This window comes from Marmota flaviventris, chromosome 13 (genome assembly GCF_047511675.1).
Source record: "Marmota flaviventris isolate mMarFla1 chromosome 13, mMarFla1.hap1, whole genome shotgun sequence".
In the NCBI taxonomy this organism is placed as follows: domain Eukaryota; kingdom Metazoa; phylum Chordata; class Mammalia; order Rodentia; family Sciuridae; genus Marmota; species Marmota flaviventris.
Genome location: NC_092510.1, coordinates 83,253,736 through 83,276,102, shown reverse-complemented (window position 1 = coordinate 83,276,102; position 22,367 = coordinate 83,253,736). Strand labels below are relative to the sequence as shown.

At 42.0% G+C, this 22,367-nt stretch overlaps 1 protein-coding gene across 1 annotated transcript in view; it reads left to right on the top strand.

Moving 5' to 3' along the window:
- The window catches only part of Susd1 (sushi domain containing 1), a 112,736-nt gene extending 90,900 nt beyond the window's left edge, over window positions 1–21,836 (top strand). The window contains exons 13-17 of the mRNA XM_027942975.2: window positions 4,660–4,756; window positions 8,150–8,408; window positions 11,229–11,268; window positions 21,333–21,426; window positions 21,749–21,836. Coding sequence (XP_027798776.2) covers window positions 4,660–4,756; window positions 8,150–8,408; window positions 11,229–11,268; window positions 21,333–21,426; window position 21,749 — 491 coding nt within the window. The 3' untranslated portion in view covers window positions 21,750–21,836. The remainder of the gene's footprint in view (window positions 1–4,659; window positions 4,757–8,149; window positions 8,409–11,228; window positions 11,269–21,332; window positions 21,427–21,748) is intronic.
- The last annotated feature ends 531 nt before the right edge of the window (window positions 21,837–22,367 follow it).

The window sequence follows — 22,367 nt, the reverse complement described above, 5'->3', positions numbered from 1 at the left end:
TATTTCTGACATATGAATCTGTCAAAAATCTTTAAGTGACTTATTATTTCCAGGTCCTCAGATCTGACCTACACCTACCCTCTCTAACCTTATCATCTGCCTCTTTGCCGCCAGAACTCATCCTGTCAGTCATGAGCTCCAAGTAGTTCCATCACTGCCCACCCCACCCCATGCCTCTGCATGAATGTATTTCTGTATTTGATGGGCTCATCCTCCTGTCCTTGGTCGGGTGTTCCTCTGCACCGCAGAGCACCCTGCATCTAACTTTATTGTAGCTCTAAGTGCTACCTGTTTGCAAAACTGTCCCCACTATTAGGCTCTGAGCTCCTAGAGAGCAGAAAGTCTGTCTTCCCTGGCTGTCTCCCCTAGCCTAGCATGGAGCCTATTGCATCAGGTAGCCGAAAAGTGTCTGTTGATGTAGGAATAACACATGCCATAGGGCTTCAAAAACTGAGAAGGTTCAGATAGGCCTAAGTTTATTATAATTTAGGATCTGATGGTTTCGACCCCCAAACTATTTTCTAATCCAGTAAATAGAGTCTTGAGTGTCTATTTGGCTTCCTAATCTTAAATTTCACTGTAGCAGGGTTTGGGGTTTGGGGGAGGGCAGCAGCAGGGAGACATTCATGTGTGTATTTTTCTTTTTCTCTTTCCCACCATGTCCCCCTTTCTCCCTTCTACTGAGTTGATGCAGGGGTAGAATCTAAAGAAGAGATGGCTTAGTGTAGGGTCTAATTAGGGCTCTTCTTCCTGCTGTCCTCACTGTGTCTGCCACCAGAGGGTCCGGGGATGTTCCTGGGATTCATAGCATTCTTTTCACACAGATGCTTAAGAATCGCTTCCATCTGGCCCAGTGCCAGGGTTCCCTCAAGCGCACAGCTGTGCGATCTGCCCTTCAGCAGACCATCAGGATGCTAGGTGCATTCTATAATTAGTTAGGGCTTTGGGGGTTGCAAGGGATGGAAATCCAATTCAAACCAGTTTGAGTATGTGGAATTCGTTAAATCAAAACTAGGAAGAACACAAGTGGATCTTGCTTAGAGCACAACGAGATCCAGCCACAAGTGGTCCTCCAGAGCCCTGTGGCTCTCTCTGTCAGCCCATCTGCCTGCTTTCTGCTGAGCTCTTTCTGGGATAGGCATCATATTTCTGGCTCATAGCTATAATTTAAGAGGAAAAATAAGGCCCTATAATCTCTTAAATGAATTGCTCCCTGACCAGTCCTGTCATTGGGGCATGGCATCCATGATCATCAAAGCCTAGTCCAGAGGGGGTTTGGGACACTGTGACAGCCCCATAAGAACCATATGGAGGGAGAGGGCTGTTCTCCATAGAAAAAGAGACACTGAACACACAATCAACAGAGTATATAAGATTTGAAAAGATAACATATATAGACTTGGAGAATCTCAGACATAAGTGTCCCATCTTCTGGGAGTTTTGCAATTGCAGGTTTATAGCTTTCCTCAGTCTCTTCCAGGCTTGGTTTCTTTCAGCCCCCTGTTCATTCTGCAGAATCCTCTCCAGCCCTGATTTAGGGATCCTGCCTCTCCTTCTGGCTTATGTTTCCACTGGGGGACCCCTTACTATATTAAATACCTCATTTACAGTGGCCTGAATGACATTTCCCTTGTGCCAGAGCTGGGAAAGAGCTGAATTATAGCTTCCCTTTCTGGGGTCATTCCCAAGTGATTTTTTCCACTCACCTCTTCCCTTTGAACTTGTGCTAATTAAGAGATCCTTGGGGTTTCCTATCCCTAAGCCTCTCAACCTCTGTTCCTTATAGTCTCCGGCTAGAGAAGGCACAGGGGCTTCTTATTTGTCAAGAATTTGTTTTATTTATGTGGTGCTGAGGATCAAACCCAGAGCCTCACATGTGCTAGGCAAGCGCTCTACCACTGAGCCACAACCCCAGTCCCCATGTGTCAGGAATTTGTGGTTCTAGGTTTCTATTCCTGGGCCATTATTGAATCTCAGGCAAAGTGAACAAAAGCATTGTCCTCACATGGCAATATGACAAAATTGACTTTGGAGTCAAATTAACCTGGGTTCTATGCAGCGCTGTATTCAGTGCTGTGTCTCAAACACTGAGTTTCGTTTTTTTCTTATTGATCAAATAAAGGTGATGGTCACTTGGGCTGCTGTGAGGACTTGAAAGAGCAGGGGCAAAATGCCTAGCACAGTATCAGCACCCAGTAGTTGTAACTCCAGTGAATTTTGAAAATGGCCAGCATACACCGAGGGCTTCTGTGTTACAGGCTCTGTTCTATTCTCTGTGTGTATGCTGAATAGTGAACTATAATTGTTAATTATCATTAATAGACTCATGAGTTTCCTCAACATGCTTATGAGTTGGGGGTTATTTCTACTCCCATTTTATAGATGAGGCAGTTGGAGGCATGTGTTAGAACCAGCATACTAACCCAGAGCCCCTGGTCTTACCCACAACACGACAAGTGTTTATTTCTGCGTCTTACCTGGAGTCCAGCCCCTCTGATGTGAGCCACACTGGACAGACCTGTGACTCCACACTGATTGTAGCAAATGGATTATTCCCCTGGAGTTAACATGTTTCTAAAGTCTTTGCAGATTCAGTGTATAAAAGTAATAAGTGGATTTATTAGTTCGCTCAAAGGTGAGGAAACCCTGCTAGATCCATTTGGTGGAACCAAACATTCAAGTCACCCCAAAGTGAATGAGAAAGGTGTAGAGTAGAGAATGAGTTCAAATCCTAGCTGTGCTACACTGTGTGTGCTGTTGGACAAAAATTTCGCTTCTCCATGAATCTGTAACCTTAATTATAAGATGAGATTTTGGAAAGTAAGAATCATACTTGTTCTACCTGCAAGTTTAGGAAAATTGAGAAATATACACAAGAGTAAGGTAAGGATCCAGTTATCACTTTGGTTGCTGCTGAAACTGGCTTGGGCCCAGGGCTAAAAGAAAGCTTCCTGAACTTCCTCTCACATCTGAACCTTGCAACCCAGCTGTGGGGAAGTTGAATCTGTAGGCCATGTGCAGACCTGGCTTCAGACCTGTCTGGACTCAGGGTTTGCCTGGTGCACTAGTTATGGGAACAGGAGGTGGGGACATCTGCCCTGTGTTCAGGCTGCCCCCATCCCACAAAAGAAAAAGAAGAAGAAAAAATGTGGGGCATGTGGCCACAACAGGCAAACTCTAGCTCTCCCACAAATCAAATATACAGAAGGGCAGCTGGGAGCTCTTTTCCAATTAGTTGAGAGGAAAGAAGTTTGTAGTGCACAGGCAAAGGTAGGAATACCAAGAGAGGGAGAAGATGACTGCTTCCATAAATACCATCCACTTGATAGCAATGGAGAGATTAAATGAGGCGAGGCATGTACAGGACACATCTAGTGTATGGTTAATGCCTAGTATGTCGTCACCATGGCACACGCAGGCAGACTGGCAGCTGATGCATTGGTGCTGTGAATGTAACTCCTAGTGAGATGTTGGAACATTGGTATCAGCGAGCCATAATATTTCTCTCCCAGGGAAAAACCTATTTGGGAAATCTGGTTGAAGGGGAGGACAAAATAAGAACAGATAGCTCTGTGATTTTAAAGGATCTAGAAGTCTGATATGTTGGTTTTTCCCACTGTATTAGTCCATTTTCTATTGCTATAACAAAATACCTAGGACTAGGTACTTTGTATAAAAAAAGAGGTTTATTTAGTTCACAGTTCTAGAGAATGAAAGTCCAAGATGAAACTGCCCCATCAGTTTTTCCTGTGTTAAGGTCCTCATGGCAGACAGCATCCATAATATGGTGCTTGTGGAAGAGGCCACATGGTGAGGCAGGAGGCAGAGATGAGATGGGTCCAGTCTTCTTCTTAGGATAACCCACTCTCTTGGGAACTGACTTCATGAGATCAGTGTCAATCCCTTCCCTCCACAGTGACCTAATTACCTTCACTAGACCCCACCTCTTAGAGGTTCTACTACATCTCACGTCAGCACATTGGGGACCAGGCTTTCAACACATGAATCTGTTGGGGACACACTGAAACCATATCCAAATCATAGCACCCACCGAACAAGGATCTGCTCACTAAGCAAATGGTAATGCCCATAGTGTCCATCCTGTCAGCGATGGAGCGTGCTCATCACTCTTAAAAAAAATTGCATATATATATATATATATATATATATATATATATATATATACACACACACACACACACATATATATATATATATATATATATATACACACATACATACATATATGCATTTTAACCCTTTTTAAGTATACAGTTTACCAGAACTAAATATATCCACAGTGTTGTGCAACCATCACTACTGTTTCCGAAACTTTTCGTCACCCCAGACAGAACCTCTGGTCACTGAGCAAGAAGTTCCCACTTGCAAACTCTCATTGATTAATGTCTTTATGAAATTTGTCTATTCTAGAAATTGTTCTATTCTAGGAATTTCATAAAAGTGGAGACATGTACTATTGTCCTTTTGCCTCTGGTCATTTCCCTGAGCATCATGTTTTCAAGCTTTATCCATGTCATAGGATGCATCAGAATAAGCTGATCACTTTTTAAATTAAAACTTTAACGGCTTCCATGAGGACCACTTTGTGCTTTTTCCTTGTTCTGATCGTATCTCTTTCCTTCTTTTCAACATTTTTAGAGCCTCCACTTCCAGAAGTAGAGTTTTTCATGGTGCATGGAGGGCCTCTGCCGCGCCTCAGACTGAGGAAAGTCAAAGATAAAAATGGACCTATCAGGTCAGTAGTTGTCTTTTGTCTTTGGGGGTTGTTCAGGGAATCCCATAGAGTGTTCCGGAAGCCCTGGTTTGGGTGAGAAGACTCTGTCAGTAGACTGGAGTCATTGGGACCATGCAATGTTTTGCTTCCCTGGGCACAGACTGGCCTTTAGTCCGAAAGAGCCCTCCAGATAGGCTGACCCTTGAACTCATGATCCTCCTGCCTCAGCCTCCTGAGTCACCGGGATTACAGGTATATGGTATCACCCCAGCAAGAGAGAGATTTTAAGTGACCAGGCTCAAACACTTGGGCAGCTTAGCTCCAGATATTAAGCTTTGGCTGGCCATATCAGGCACTGGCCCTTTGTACTCACATCCTGTAGTGCATCCTTTAGTGACAGTGGGTCAGGAGCATCCTTTCATTTGCCAGAGACAGAACATGTTTGTCTTCATGTAAGACTGTGTCGTGAAAAGGTCATTTGGGTAATTTTTTTTTTTATCTACTTTTGAATTGAGTTATGGGTAAATACTGTGTAGTTAATGACTGCTGCTAAATTCCAGATGTAATTAGGATGGCATTAATTGACTTCTGTTGGAAGACTACATTGTGTTCAATTTTGCATTTTATTTGCAAAGGTCAAGTTAGGATAGAGAGGAAGATTAGGTTGGCCTGGAGAGAGGAGCAGCTTGCCCACAGCACCAGGTCGAGATGACAATGTGTGTGGCCTGACCCATGTAACTTCATGTCTCTCTTGACTCTTCAGTCTAGTGACCCCTCAGTGCCAGCAAGGTAAAAATAAATATGAGATACTGTAAATTTATGAAAAAGAAAGTCTGGAGTTATTATCTGTGGGTCCATTTATAATGAAACTTAGAGCTTTCCTGCTTCTATATTAGTTTAAGTTCAGGGTCTTTCCAGGATGGACATTGCATAAATGTTGCTGTTTTTTGATTCCTGACAAGTTACTGGAAGGCACTGTAATTCTGTTGCTGCAAGGAAGGCAGAACTTATGACATCACTGGCTGAGTGAATTTGCAAGAGTTAATGTGACTTCAGCCAAATAATTACGTAAAGCAAAAAGAAAAGCCAAATGACCATTTACCCTTGTGGCTCTGGGTTGGTCAGGGCTTCCAAAACAGGAAGTGGAGGTCTGTGAGTCATTCAGGGGAGGGTGGTGGTGAGACACAGGGGAGAAGTTCTTCCAGAAGGGTTGGGTTTCAGGCCACCACAACTGCTTCCCTGACGTCATCAGGGCCCATTACTTCAGGCCAGTGGGCTGATTTCCTCAACCTGACCACCTGCTTTGAGCTGGGGCTAGCACTTTTGCAAGGCCTGAGTCTGCTTGGTGCATTGTTTGGGAGCAGTGGGACTTGGGGTACATAGTGGAGCAAGGACCCTGGCACCAAATCCCCCTTGTTGAATTTGCTGATCTTAGGCCAAAGATTCGTTCTGTAGCTAGGCTCCCTTAGTTCTACTGTCTTCACTTTTGCCAGGTTATAGGAATCACCTGACTGGGCTGGTTTATTAGCAATAGGAATTCCCAGCTCTTCTGGAGGTTTCAATTTAGTAGGTCTGGGATGGAGTCTGAGTATTTGTATAATCCTCAAGCTGAGTGGGGAGCTGCTTCCTGTCCTGTGAATGATGCCTTTAGTAGGCAATGTACAAAACCAAATGGGTGCAGGTGAGACTTGAACTTGTACATGACCACCACCACCTGCACGGAAAGATGCGAGGGATGTGAAGATGTGCTTATGGACAGCATGGTGCAGCCTCGTTTCCTTTCTCACTTGCAGCCATGATTCATAGGGATGATTTCAGATCTCCGGGAAATTTGTTATTAGAGGGGTTGCCTGTAGGAGTGGATGCTCAGCAAATGTTTACTGGTGGTGGAGATGACTACTACTTACTGCCCTGCAGGTTTTATTTTGTTTCTTTTGTAGAAAGCCTTTTGTTGAAAGTGAGCCCAGACTTTGTGGAAATCAGAGCCGTGAGGACACCTAAAATATTTTTGAACCTGATGGGTGGCTGGAGACTTTCCAAATACAACACCTGCTGCTAGGGAGGGCTCCCTCTTCTTTTCTTTTCTTTTTAAAGTATTTATTTATTTATTTAGTTGTAGTTGGACATAATACCTTTATTTATTTATATGTGGTGCTGAGGATCGAACCCTGGGCCCCGCACGTGCTAGGCGAGCGCTCTACCACTGAGCCACAATCCCAGCCTGGCTCCCTCTTCTTAATTTAGTGATCCATGAACTTTTAGGAAACGGGAGATGTCACTAGGAATATGGAGAGGGAAATGCAGATTTGGTGGTAAAATAGAATTATGTGGCTTAAACGAGTTTTGGAAATTACACTAATTACATTTGGTGATGATACAGTCTCTTCCTCTTTACTGAAAGTTCAGCTCATGAAACATTAATGGGGGCTGATCATAGCCAAAGAAATGTGCAAGGATTTACAAGGATACAAGAGTAAGGTGTTCAAATCCCTGCTCTTGCGTCTGATCAAGGAAGCAGATGTTCAAACATGCACCGCACCAGAGGCGGGAGAGAAGCACAGAGTAGATGGAAATGGAAAGGATCGTGTGACTCACCCGTGGTGCATTTTTATGTTCTATTTCCTTCCTGGTAGGTTTTCTATGTGGTGGGATAAATAATAACAAAATACATGACACAATGATCCCTGACTGTTAGCGTGTCTCTGTGTGCACACTTAGGGAACAGTTTTAGAATGCAAAAATGTCATTTTTACCTTTCTTCCCATTTTGAGACCTTATGAGCCTAGATTAACTCATGGTGACTTTGCACTCCTGGCTTCTTGTTTATTTCACATGAACTTTGGTATCAGCCTGTGAACTGTAGGGAATATAAATCACATGAGTTCTGTTTTAAGTTGCCACATGATTGTCTGGAGCCTTTGCTCAGACTTAGGACATTAACTGTTTTGGGCAGTTGGCCTCCATGTGATTGCTAAACCCTTTCTACTGCTGTTCTTTACTTGCCCATGTGAAAAATCACTGATTAGATCAACTTTATGGCAGACACGGCAGGGCAGTTGTACATGCCAAAGACTTCTCCCAGCTAAAGAAGATGTCCTTGGCTGGAGCTTGGAGAGGTTATCAGCCAGTGTTATCTGGCATTCGCACTCAAGGTCAATTTGGTGCTCCACAACTGTTTGAGCCCTCAGATAGTAAATCCCATGTGGGCCAGAGCTTTTTCTTTTCTGGCATTGTGTCCCCAGTGCCTTGAAAAGTACTTCATCTTATAGTAGGATTTCAATGTATATGAATGAATGAATGCATGAGTCCTCCAGGCAAGGGTCCAATAGGTGAGTTTTATAAAATGCACATCTGATCAAGGCACTCCAGTGTAATGAGTCCCTGCCAATTTCTCTGCTTTCTTTTTCCTTCCAGTACTTATCAGGTGGTGGTGCTTCCTCTGGCTCTCCAAAACACATTTTCTTGTGATTCCGAAGGTGCTACCTTGTTCTTTAACAACACCTCTGATGCTAATGGATATGTGGCTGCAGAACTGCTGGCCAGAGATGTTGCAGATGATACCATGGATATTTCTATTGGAGACAGGCTATACTATGGCAAATATTATAATGCACCCTTGAAAATAGGGAACGATTACTGCATTATATTACGAATCACAAGTGAATGGAATAAGGTATAGTTCTTTAAAAAATCTCTTGTTAACTCTAAATGTTCTTCTTCATATGAAGTTTACTTGGTTGAATACGTGTCTTCCCAGTATTTGAGGTGTATAGTCCATGTAATGACCACTGAAATGCACCAGGAGGATTACATTGCATTTGAGACCTTGATGGATCTGCATTTGGGTTGATCTGGCTTGGTTATTCCTAAGCTTCATGAATAACTGCATTCTATTGCCTTGCTGACATCTGAGAAGTCGGGAGGACCATCTAGATCTCTCTGTCAACTTCCCCATACCGCTCCTGTGTTGCTACCTCCACTCATCCTGCAAAGAAGGAGGGAGGGGCAGTTAAGCACAGCCCTGCCCCACTTTATCCTTACCCTTGTTTCCTTGGCTATAGAGTGGGCTCCACTCTCCCGTCCCCTGTCCTCAGGAAGGCTCTGCTCTTCCAGCAGTGTTTCTGTCATGAGACAGAGAAGTAAATATTCATTAGATAATTAGTAAATGTAAGGAGGTGGACTAGCAGAATAGCAAGAACTATTCAGTATCAGTCAGGGACAGAGGATCTGGAAGGACCTAGAGACCCTAAGCTTGGTGTAAATGCACATGGGTTAGTAGTGGAAACTAAACAAAGTTATATTAATGCTAGTGAAACATCTCTTGACTGGTAAATTTGAGGCCAAAATATGTAGCCATCTCAAGTGTAAGGTTTAATACATATTTAAAACAGAGACACTTTATTAAATTCTAGATAGAATACAAGTCTAATGTGCAATGGACAAGATATTAAACCAATGGTTACTTTTAAGACTATGTCCAACTAGCAAAGAAATCTGGGGGTACCTTGATCCATTTTGAGTTACTTTTTGCGTATGGTATTAGGTAAGGATCCAACCGATTATTATTATTATTTTTTGCTATGGATATCCAGTTTTCCCACACGACTTATTAAAAAGGCTGTCTTTTTACCAGTGAATGTTCTTGACACTCTTGTCAAAAAACATTTGGCAGAGGGCTGAGATTGTGGCTCAGACGTAGAATGCTTGCCTAGCATGTATGAGGCACTGGGTTCAATCCTCAGCACCACATAAAGTAAAATAAAGACATTGCGTTCACCTATAACTTAAAAAAATCATTTGGCATATATGTAAATATTCATTTCTGAGCTCTGTATTCTGATCCATACATCTGTCTTTATGCTAGTATCACAGTGTTTTTTTGTTTGTTTGTTTGTTTGCTTTGGGTTTTTTTGGTACTGGAGATTTAACCCAAGAACACACTGAGTCACATCCCCAGCCCTTTTTTGTTTTATATTTTGAGACAAGGTCTTGCTAAGTTACTTAGGGCCTCGCTAAGTTGCTGAGGCTGGCTTTGAACTTGCACTCCTCCTGCCTCAGTCTCCCAGGCCCCTGGGATTACAGGCATATGCCACCACATGGAGCAATATCACACTGTCCTGATTACTGTAGCTTTACAGTGCATTTTGAAATCTCCCATTTTGTTTTTTCTTCTATGGATTTGTTCTAAAAAGTAGCATCACTATACTTTTAGTCACTGAGGCAGAAAACTAGGAGTAATTCTTCTTTCTCCTTCTTACCTCTTGTCCAGTCTCTCATGACATCACATCAGTCTATCACCTCTGTCACCTGAACGCTGCTTGAAATCGTGCAGTCTTCTCCTTTTCCACCATCATTGTTCAGCCGTTGTCTTCTCTGTACATCTCTTTTCTAACTCACATTTCCTGCCTCTTATTTCTACTCATCTCTGTGCCCCACACTGCTGTCAAGACGAGTGCTAAAATGCACATCTGATCAAGGCTCTCAATGTAAAGAGCTCTCCTCTTCCACCCATTTCTTTGCTTGAACATTTTTTACTTCCCTAGTAACTAGCTTGCTATTTGCAGTTCCTTTGCTTCTCCAGTGTCTTGAAATACATCCTTCTCTACTTATTCTTGTCCTTCCTTCCTAACTTTGTACTTAGCCTCAAGGTGAAATTTAATCACATTCAAAACCGTACAACTGTTTTCAGCTTTTCCAAGAAAATTTTCAGTTTAAATATATTTTTAAAATATTCTAATAAAATGAAAACAAGAATGCCAGCCGTTGACACTTGAATCTCCTAAAGAGGTTGGAGGACTCCTTCTCTAACTCCTGCTGTTCAACTTCCTCTGGGGTCTATCATGTTAGAGTTTTATCATACTCAGTAATCCCAGCAGTCCTGATTGACAAATATGCACTAATAATGATGAAGAGAAGGGAAGGCATTCCATTCCAGTGGTTTGTAGGTTTCTTCTACCATGGATGAGTTTCCATGTGTGTTCCTGTGGCTTTCTTCCTTGTTCTTGAATTCATTTTGGGTAACTGATGTTGCCATGTGTCATTCAGACAGGCGAGGAATTATTATGTATCAGGACTTGTCATAACCTTGCTTATAACATGCATCACTAGTTCTGCTGAACTTGGTTGTGACCTCAGAATCCTCAACATAGTTCTTCAAGGCAGTTAAAACCAGGAGCTTGGAGCTGGTGGCGAAATGAAGCTCTTGTCATTCTCGTGTTTACAGTAGCATGTCCTTCCTGAGATCTTTTGGAAACCTATAGAAGTGATCTTCTGGATTACTTCTGTGCCTGCTACCCATATTAGTCCCCTGAACAATGGTGATATATGGCTGAATCATAAAGTAGAAAAGCTAGACGGGACTCTAGAGATCTTCCAGTTCAAATTGAGATATAAAAAAGCTGAGGGTCCAAAGGTTTCAGCCTCCCAGCTCTGTTGTTTAAACAGACACTATGTGCCACCTAGTTAAATGTGCTACTTTGTTTTTTGCTTACAGGTGAGAAGATACTCCTGTGCAGTTTGGGCTCAGGTGAAAGGTAAAACTATTTTCTGCCTATGAACGCTGTCCTGATTTTTTCCCTATTCAATTTGTAGCATCAAGTTTATGTTAAGATCTCTTTTTAAATGGTCACAGATGACAGAAACCCAGCTCCTACTATCTTAAGCAAAAAACCACAATTGAAAAGAATGCATGTGTGTGTGGGGCAGTTTATAGCATTGTAAAAAGAGCTCTAAGCCCAGGCCTCCAGGGACACCATGAGTGGGGCTCCTCCTTTCTTTCTGCCTCTTGTCCCTGATCTCCATGTCAGTGGTCTTAGTTTTCCCCACTGTAGGAGAGATGGGTCCCTGCTGCCCCAGCTGAACAACTTCAGTGAGAACGGAAAGGTTTTTAATTCAGGGAGGGTATCTATCTGTTGGATAAGTCACTGTTGATAGAAGATAGGGAGCTATGATTGGCTTTTCTTGTGTTTTGTGTTTACTCCTGTGGCTTCTTGGGGGCAGAGCAATGTGATCCGTAGCTCTGTTTGGGTTGTACTAAGACGGGGATGAAATTCCCACCTAGAAAAGGGGCACAAGGGGCTGGGGTTGTGGCTCAGTGGCAGAGCGCTCGCCTAACATGTGTGAGGCCCTGGGTTTGATCCTCAGCACCACATAAAAATAAATAAATAAAGTAAAGGCATTGTGTCCAACTACAACTAAAAAATAAATATTTAGGGAATAAAAGGGGGCACAAGAAAAAACATGTTTACAGACCAAAACAATAGCTACAGCTGTCTCTTAACTACTACTGTTTGTGTGGCATGTGCACATATACATTTACACTCACATACCACATAATGACATTTTGGTCAAAATGGTCCACATATACAATGGTGGTCCCATAAGCTTTTATCACCTGAGATAGCATAACCATCTTAGTCTGTGCAAACGTATTCTAGGATGCTTGTATAATAGTGGTATCACCTAGTGGTGCATTTCTCATAATGTATCTCTGTCAATATGCCATGCATCATTGTAATATTAAGAAAAATGTCCTCTATTAACAGAATGGAACTATCCCACCTACCATAAAAAAACAATGGAACCCTAGGGGAATACAACTCAAAGGCTGGTTATGCATCCAGTTCCAAGACCAGGAATCTTGGGGATGATATTTTCTTTTTGATCAGATCCAGATGTGCTTCTCATGATCCACTTAATCATCTGTGATTAAATGGAAAGTTTAACCATTCTCAAATAGCAGTGTATAACACGATAGGGAAAACTGGGTAACCACAATACATACTCTCACTTAGAAAGGAGGAAACGATAAAGCAATATGTAGTGGTTGGGGGCCATGACAGTGGCCCACCTCCTGCTGGACAGGTAAAGCAGGCATCTCCTGCCATGGTAGCAGAATGGGACACTTGGTCAGTTTGGCTACCTTAGGGTCTGCCTGATGGGAGAGTGCCCCTTGTACATTTCCTCCCGAACCTTCCTAAGGGATGCAGTGGGAAGGGTCTCTGCTAGGCTGGGTGCTGTACAGCTTTAGCCTTCTGCACATTGGCAGAGTTACCGGGGAAGGGAGGCAGATTGCCTCAGGGACTGAGCAATTGCAGGTTTCCTGTTTGCCAGGCTCGGGACTTCCCAGGCAGTACATCTCTTTAAAACCACCAGGCAGCGGGCCAGTGGATTTGATTCCCAGGAATTCCATTAGTTTGTAGTTAAAACCAGAAATCTTGACAAGTTTATGACCTTGGAATCTGGACCTTTTCCTCATGGTTTATGAGTCCTCACAACAGGCTAAAGAATTCTGCCCTCAGCCCACAGTATCAGTTTAACCCCTTGTGGCCTGTCCCCTGCCTCAGAGCAGCATAATCCTTTTGCTTTCAGGAGGATTTGAAAAGATGGCACTTTTCAGTGGTGTCTGTTATCCTGTAGGTCGAGTGTATTTTTCAGGAAATGTTTAGGAGGGGCCCAGGGAATTAGGCTTCCTTCATTGGTCTGCTCCCCCACTCCCCAATCTTATTTTCCTTAAAAAAAAAATCTCTGCTCAAACTTCAACAAAAGTGAAGGTGTTGGCTCGTGAGCTGGGCAAGGTGAATCCAAGACTGCTGGGCAAGCAGTCTTGGATTGCTGGCTGCTGGCAGTGTGGGACACTATATTAAGATGACTGTTTTTCTGTTTGTATGAAGATGGGCCAACCTCCCTTTCCTGCAGGTATTTAATGCAGGACACAGGAAGCAGTCACACATTCCAACTTTTGGAAAAACTGCTGTCAGTCCATTCCCTGAAATTCTAGGGATGGGAATAAAATTAGTGTGGCTTTTTAGAAATAAGAGTCAAGTGGGGGCATGCAGGCTGAGAAAGAGGGAAATTCTGAGCTCTTCTGAAGGAAGATGAGAAGGAGGCTCTGCCAGCCATCTACAGGATGAAGGCTTGGGCTGTGCGTGAAGGCCATGCGCGCAGCGTGTGGATTGGGAGAATGAGGAGTGGTCACAGAAACAATAGCTTCCAGAATCCACTCAGCAACTGTTTGATATGATTGGAAAACATTCAAACTGGGTAGAAGAAATAACCAGAGAGCTGCTGTAGGCATTCGGCTGTGGGTTAGCTAATGGGAAGGATTTCACTGTGAGAATATCCAAGTGGCTTTTGGCAATGCCCTTTTCTCCTCAACTTAAGAACTAATATTGAAAGAGAATTTGATCCTTTGAATTCAAACCACTGGAAAGCTCTAGAAGGTAATAGAAAACCCACTGTTATGTTGAACTTCTAAAGGCAATTCTAGTATGTATTTATCTGTGTATAAAATTCACATGTGTGTGTACTGTTCTCTGGAAGTGTTTTTCAAAAAATTTTGGAGACTTTCATAAAGTAGTTTGGAGAGAAGTGGGATCCAAATTAGTGCCGAAAATGTTCCAATTCACCGTGTCAACCCTTAGCCCCATTCTGGCCTTTTACCCAGTGACAGGTTGTATAATTTACTTTTTATATATTGCCACTAAAAGAACTTTGAGATGATTACCAGGGAGTAGTTCATCCAATAGCAAATACAGAGACCTGGGCTTCCTTGCTTGAGTCAGCCAAGGGTCTTTGAAATGATATTTAACTTGGCTAGTCCTCAGTTGCCTCTGTCTGGGCCTTTGAAATCCCTTCTAGCCACAAAGGCTTTGGTTTCTTGAGTCATGGAGATGATAATAAGGTGTAATCAGGGAGCATTCTCCATCACAGGCATGAAGTCCTCTGAGTCATTAGTGACCACTCCTCATTCTCCCAATCCACACGCTGCGCGCATGGCCTTCACGCACAGCCCAAGCCTTCATCCTGTAGATGGCTGCCAAAGCCTCCTTGCTCATCTTCCATCAGAAGAGCTCAGAATTTCCCTCTTCCTCCAGCCTGCATGCCCCCACCTGACTCATATTTCTAAACAGCAGCACTAGTTTTATTGTTTCCTCTGATAATTATTCTCTGGCCCTCCATTAATTTTTAGCCTGGCTTCTGAGACCTCTCAGTCTGATATCAGCGTTTTCTCTAATTGCTTCTCTCATTCTCCATCCAGACTGACCTGCTGCTGTTTTCTGGATATGGCCCAAGAGTTCTCTCCTTAATGTCTTTGCTTGCATGGTGCCTTGATGAATTCCACCTGGATTGCCCTATACCCTGTCTGTGACTCTTCTTATTACAGTCCCACTTCTCTTCAAGTTTAAAACCAAAAGGCATCTCCTTCCTGAAGCTTTTTGAGTTTCCTCAACAGGAGAAGATCTCCCTCTCTCCTTCTCTTTAGCCATTCTGGTATACCTTAGAGCAACTGGTGAGCTCTTCTTTTCTTAATAATTTCAAACCCTTCAGGGAGAGCATTTGAAGAGCTGGGACACTGTGGCACAGGTTTGGTTCTCAGAACGTACTGAATTAGAGTCAGTGGTTACTGGGGATCCTGCAGTTTTATGGGAAGTGAAGCATAGTAAGTGCAATACTTATTAAACAAGCCAGAGAAGATTCGCATCAAGATATAAGAGTCTATGTGTACACATGTAGAGTTGGCTCACTGGACCTGCAGGTTCCACATCATGGATTCAAACCACTGCAGATAAAAAAATATTTGGGGAACAAAATTACATCTGTAACTGAACATGTAGAGACTTTTCCCCTTGTCATTATTCTATACAAACTATACATTATAAGAACTATTTGCACAGCATGTACATTTAGGTATTACAAATAATCTAGAGATGATTTAAAGTATATGGGAGGTTGTGCATGGATTACATGCAATTACTGCACCATTTTAGATAAGGGACTTGAGCATCTGTGGATTTTGGTATTCTCAAGGGGTCCTGGAACCAATCCCCTGCAGATACTGAGGGACAACTGTATATACTGTTTATGTAGACACACACACAGACAGAGAGAGAGAGAGAGAGAGAGAGAGACTAATTTTAAGCCTTCACAGTTGTGGCAGTCAGAATTTTAAGGTAGCTCCCTAGAATTCTTGGACCCTGCTGTATACCCACCTTCTCTCAGTTATTCATTTACATTCTTCTACATGTTGCTGATGAGGTATTTTGAAGAAGTAATTAAAGTCCCCAGTAGGGAGATTATCCCAATGGGGCCGACTGGTCACATGAGCCCTTTAAATCTGAGTGCAGAGGTCAGAGACAGGGGAAGTTAGAGATTCAGAGGGTAAGATGGATTTGACACAGAGACATTGTCCTGCTATCTTTGAAGTCAGAGAGGGTCATGTGGCAAGGAATGCAAGTGGCCTGTAAAAGCTGAGAGTGCCTCACCACCCACCCCAGCTGACAGCCAATGAGAAAATGGGGACCTCAGTCCTCCAAATGCAAGGAACTGAACTTAGCTGATGTCCTGAATGAGTTTGGAAGCTGACACTTCCCCAGAACCTCCAGAAAGGAAATGAAACCCCCTGATACCTTGATTTCAGCCGTCCAAAAGTCCCACCTCGGAACAGAGAAGCAGTTACAGTGTGCCTGAACTTTCAAACCACAGGATTGTGAGCTAATAAATGAGTTATCGCTCCCTAAATGTCTGGTAATTTAAGCTGCAATAAAAAATGAATGCAGACAGCAGTATTGCTGACTTACCAAGCACTGCTTACTTATGTCGAAATTGGTTTTCTCCTTTGATCTCCTTTGCTGTGTCCCGCGGTGCAGGAAATTGAAGGGAGAAGACCCTAAAATACAAAGAAAAATTGAACACACTAATGGTGCTAATTATTTGTCCTAGTTGGTCAACAGAATTGCTGCTTTTGATAAATGTCCAGGCCTGTGTAAATTTGTGGGAAAAAAGAAATGTCCTCACCCACTGGAAGTCCTCAAGTTATCACAAATTCTGAGAGTAGGATTGGAAGTCCTCAAGTTATCACAAATTCTGAGAGTAGGATTAAGTCCTTTCTTTTTTTTTTAATTTTTAAATTTCTTTTTTATTAAGTCCTTTCTAACTTACTCTTCAGTACCTGTGATGTTTCCACCAGTGGAAGAACTAAAATAAGCCGAAATGGTGAAGTATAGTTCTAATGGATTTGCTTTCTCCAAGAAGGAGTAATCAATCTGGGACATATTGCATGAGTCACTCACTTGGGTTTCTAAAATAATATTCTACAGGTGATTCAAAAGAAAAATGAGCCTGATTCCATGGCATGAGACCATGGAAGGGAGGGTCACCCCAGTGTGGCAAAGCTATGAAAAACAATTCAAATTGGCCTGTTGCAAATTTTTTTTTTAGTAAGGAATTCGTGGAGTGAGTCCCTAAAGAAGCCTGTGTGACTACACAAACAAGTGTTCTTGCAGATTTTTAGAGTGCTAAGCAATGGAGACAAAAACGACATACAACCAAGAACTGTCCCACCAGCAAGAATCATACTGGGAGCCAAAATCTAAATCATGTTATGCAAAATATATAAAGGTCATTTTTTTTCTATATTTATATCTAGAGTAAGGAATAGTTGTTTTTATGACTTAGGATAAATCCTGCTGAGGGATGGTCAAGAGGAACCTGACTTTCATCCTGTTGGTTTGTGGGAGGATATTTGAAAGCAAGGGAAGATCTAACTGCTGTACATAGATTAAAGTCTCCTAATGTAGATGATGCACGTTCTAGCAGGCTCATGCAACTTTCAAATGGGATGAATAAACCATTGCAGTGATCTTGGAGAAATCTGGAAGAAGAGAAGAGATGTAACAAGATTAGAGATAAGCAAAGAACAAGAATCTCTGTATAAAGAAGGAGCCACCAAAAATATAGATGATGATAACTTGAAGTCAAGGCTGGGTCAGGTCTTCAAGGGAGAGCTGACTTTCTGGGAGAGGCAACAGCAGTCTCCTCCGCAAGGCAGCATGCGAGTTCCGAGAGATGAGGCTGGGTCATTCTCCTTCTTGCATGGAGTTCCTCACTGATCAGGGGAATATGGCAGGCATATGTATTTTGACTTCAGCAAACACTTAACAACCCCATTGGGGATGGTGTGGGGACATGGGGTCATATATAGGTATAGGGACAAACTGAATGACTGCAGATTTGGCCATCAATTCCTTAATAGTTAATAGTTATCAAATCCAGGAATATGCATGACTTGGATCTCGAAATCATCGTCAGTTCAATATTTTCATCAATCAAAAGTTAGAAATATATGGAATAAAAAGTATAAAGGAAAAAAAATAGGAGGTTTGGGATGTAGCTTATTGGTAGAGCACTTGCCTAGGGTGCATAATGCCCAGCACCACAAAAAAATAAAATCAAAATTTAAAAATGTGTGAAAGTTAGGACAAAAACTGGGTAGATTGAATGAAACATGTAGAGCAGGAAAGTACCAGCTCCCCCATTGCACACCCTCCATATCCAATGCTATATTTTCTCTTAAAATAACAAATCAAGCCCAGTTCAGTGATGCATGCCTGTAATTCCAGTGATTTGGGAGAATGAGCAGGAGGATCACAAATTTGAGGCCAGCCTGAATAACTTTGTGAGATGCTATCTCAGAAAAATGGTATCTCAGTTTTTTTCTTTACCTTTTCATTACTTGCAAGAGAGCATTTAACCAAAGGTTTATTGATGTTGTGATCATGTTTTATGTATGATTTACTTTTTCATATAATTTGCTTATTTTACTATTGGAGTATTTGTGTTTTCCTTTTTAGTTTGTAATTCTCTTTATGTATTAACCTCTTGACTATAATCCCAGATATTTTGCCCAGTTTGCCATTTATCTTTTAATTTTGCTTATGGTAAGTTTTGGTAAATGAAGTGTATACCTTTTAATGTGGTTAAATCTCTCCTTCTCTTTAAGGCTCATGCATTAATAGGTATACTTTGAAAATTCTTACACAGTTTAATATTATATAAATATTTGCCAACATTTTCTAACTCAGATTTCAATTCAAGTTTTTAATCCTTTTGGATCTTATTTTGGTATAAGGTATAAATTCTAATGATCAAAATTTCTTTATTCTAAATGGTTAATGAACATTCTCCACACTAATTATGAATAATTTATCATTTCTCATTGATTTGCAATAGTAACAAAACAATAGTTACAACAATAATTAATAATATAACTTTGGTTTTTGCTTTCTCTGTGCTAGGCACTATTCTAACATGTATTACCTCATTTATTTCTCTGGTGGATATTTTGTTGTCATTTCTATGTCATTATAACATTCTTCAGTATGGAAACTGAGACACAAAATGGCTGAATAACTTGCCCAAAGTCACACTGTGAGGTATGATGTTCAGAAAAAATTTGGACAATCTGACTTCAGTATTCCATCTTTGCAATGATTTGATATAGTTGACTTTGTTTCTAGGTGTTCTTTTTTTGTTCCAGTGTATTCATTTCTATGCTGGTTGTATTAGTCAGCTTTTTGTTGCTATGACAAAATACTGGAAGAAATGAGCTTCAAGGAGGAAAGACTTATTTTGCCTGACAGTTTCAGTGGTTTCAGTCCATGACTAAATATCTCCTTTATTTCTGGGCCTATGGTGAGGCAGAACATCATAGCAGGGAGGATATGATGGAGTATAGCCGCACACCTCGTGGTGGCCAGAAAGGGGTGATATACATACATACATACATACACACACACACACACACACACACACACATATATCTCATACATACATATGTGTATGATATATATGTGTGTGTATATATATACATACATACATGTGTGTGTATATATATACATACATATATGTATGTGTGTGTGTGTGTGTATATATATATATATATATATAGAGAGAGAGAGAGAGAGAGAGAGAGAGAGAGAGAGAAGGAGGGGCCATAGATAAGATATACCCTTCAAAGGCACGTCCCCAGTGACCTACTTCCTCCAGCTGGGACCTACCTCCTAATAGCCCATTCAGTTATGAACTAATTCATTGATGAGGTCAGTACTCTCATGATCCGATCACTTTCTAAAAGTCCCACCTCTGAACATTGCTGCTGTGGGCACCAACCCTTAACACATCAATCATCAGGGGATATTCTGGATCTAAACCCTAACAATGTTTTTTTTGGTAGGGGGACTGAATCCAGTGGTCTTAACCACTGAGCCACATCACCAGCCCTTTGTATTTTTTTAGAAACAGGTTCTCTCTGGTTGCTTAGGGCCTTGCTAAGTTGCTGAGGCTGGTTTTGAACTCATCATCTTCCTGCATCAGGCCCTTGAGCAGCTGGGATTACAGGAGTGTGCTGCTACACCCAGCCCTAACCCCACTGCATATTGCACTTGGACTCTTTTTTTTTCTTTTCTTTTTTTTTTTTTTTTGGTAGTGGGGATTGAACCCAGGGATGCTATTCCACTGAACTACATCCTCAATTCTTTTTATTTTGAGACAGGATGTTGCCAGGTTGCTTAGGGCTTCACTAAGTTGCTGAGGCTGGCCTCAAGTTTGTAATCCTCCTGTCTCAGCCTTCTCAGTTGCTGGGATTATAGGCATATACCATGGCGCCTGTCTGTACTGCCTTCATATCTGGTAATTCCAGTCATTTTCCTAATTTCAAATTTAATCACTGTTCTTCCTTCCTTTTTACAATCTAGCTTCTAAAAGTGGCAAGGTCTTTTTCTTCTGAATACTAAAAGCAACCAGACAGTGTAGTCCATGTTTTTCTAGAAAGTCTCTGACAATACTTTTGGAGGCAGTAGGTTTTGTAAGCCTCTTTAGCAAGAGGTGAGTTCTATGCTTGCTCTTGCTGGTGCAGGTACCTTACAGAGTTTATAGTAGAATCAAACTGCTCTTAACCCAGCTGTAGAGATAAGAATTGTGTTTAACCACTCCCTGCCTTATCTATAAAAAGGGAATAATAATAGTATCCAGTGTAAAATGAGGTTAGAAGGCTGTCTACATGATTTAACATTTGTGAGAAGCTTAGAACAGTGTCTGGCACATAGTAGGTACTAAATAAATGTTTGAAAATTCAACCAGAGTTTTCACTGTGGTCTGGGACATGAAGCTCTGATTCAGTCACTTGGCCCAAATATGCAACTCAAATGTGGGTGTTTTAGAGTTTGAAACCAGTAATCTCCTTGGAGTTGGCATGTAATGTTCCCCAAATAGAATGAATGTCTTTCAAAATGCTTTTATATCAATTTTTCTTATTTTATCCACACAGCAACTTTCTGAGCAGAGTGGAGTGGTATTATCCTTGTTGAGGTATAGGGAAAATGACATGTTAAATATCTTCTATTTAACACAAGATATTTTTCTGTTCTCTTTGACCACTGGAGCTAACATTTTTGGTCCAAAAATTCAGATGATGTCAGAATGACTTCTTCCTCCATACAAAGGATAACTGTGCATAAAAATTTATCCAGTGTAATTCTCCTGAGAGAGGTCTGATACAAAGTGTAGAATTTATATGCTCACTAGATCAGCCTTTTTTTCCCTTGTCACTTTAATATAGTCTATCTTACACTTGATTTTCAGAAATGCCCTGAAATTGTGGTTTCCCAAAGCCCTACGTCTGCAGGACCATTTCAGGGGCCACAAAGCCATGGTGGGGCATTCTTGGGATTCTTCCTTAAAGGGGGCCCGACTCTGGGTTGTGCCCCTCCTGGGAGGGCTGTGATGTGCTGCGGGCTCAGTGTGTGGTTTTATCCCACAGATTCGTCACTCACACTGCAGCAGATGGTGGGTGTTGGACTGGGCTCCATAGCTTTTGTGATCCTTCTTGCATTCCTCTCCTTCTCAGCAGTGTGGTATGTGGGACTGTCGTTTTTGAGAAATGAGTGGAATGGAGGGGAGGGTGAGGTGGGAGTCATGCAGAACAGCTGGGGATGAGGAGGGTCAGAGGGGATGTGGGTGGAGGTTGTCCCGGGCTCAGCAGAGCAGTCATTGGGTGAAAGGTATGACCTACCCTGTAGCTCACAGAGTGGGGTGGCCGGCCTGCCTTGAAGCTGCTTTTCCCCACCTCCCCTGAGTGTGTGTGTGTGTGTGTGTGTGGTGCATGCAGAGATGCACAGTGGGAAAACCAAAGGGTGTTCATTATTTGTCTCTTCTCTTTTTTTCCTCCATATCTAGATTGCAGATGGGTGCTCCATGGAATCGATGCCCTGCTGCTGGGGCAGATGTTCTAACTGCTTCTCAGGTGTCTGCATGAAGGCCCTGTGTGGCTTCCACCCAGACGGGTGTGTGGACCTGCACCTTTCTCCATTCCTGGATTCACTATGGTGGCTATCTCTGTGGAATCCCCCAAAGGGAGAAAACTCAGGAACTGTTGACGTCTCTCCTGCTTCAGGACCAGTTCTGTGTCTTATGAACTTGAGACCCCTGATGTCCAATGCCATATTGATCACAGGCTACAGATCATGAGAGTCTGGTCTGAGTGATGCCTGTGAGTCAGCTTCTATAGACACTGGATGCAAGAGAGTCTCTGTACTCTCCTTTACAGCATCGCTTAATTAATTCAGAACAGATATATGTATATATATTTTTACAATATGTAATGAGATAGGGCTTACATTTGGGCTAGAATTTGACTTTACAAAGGAGGTCATTGAGAGGGATGGAGAATATTGACATGGGCATATGTTTCAAGCATTGAAGAATCAGTCCTTTTTCCAATTAATTGATATATACTAACGACAAAATATACTAGCCTCTCAAATCCAGGAAGTTCCCTGCAATATCTGACAGTTAG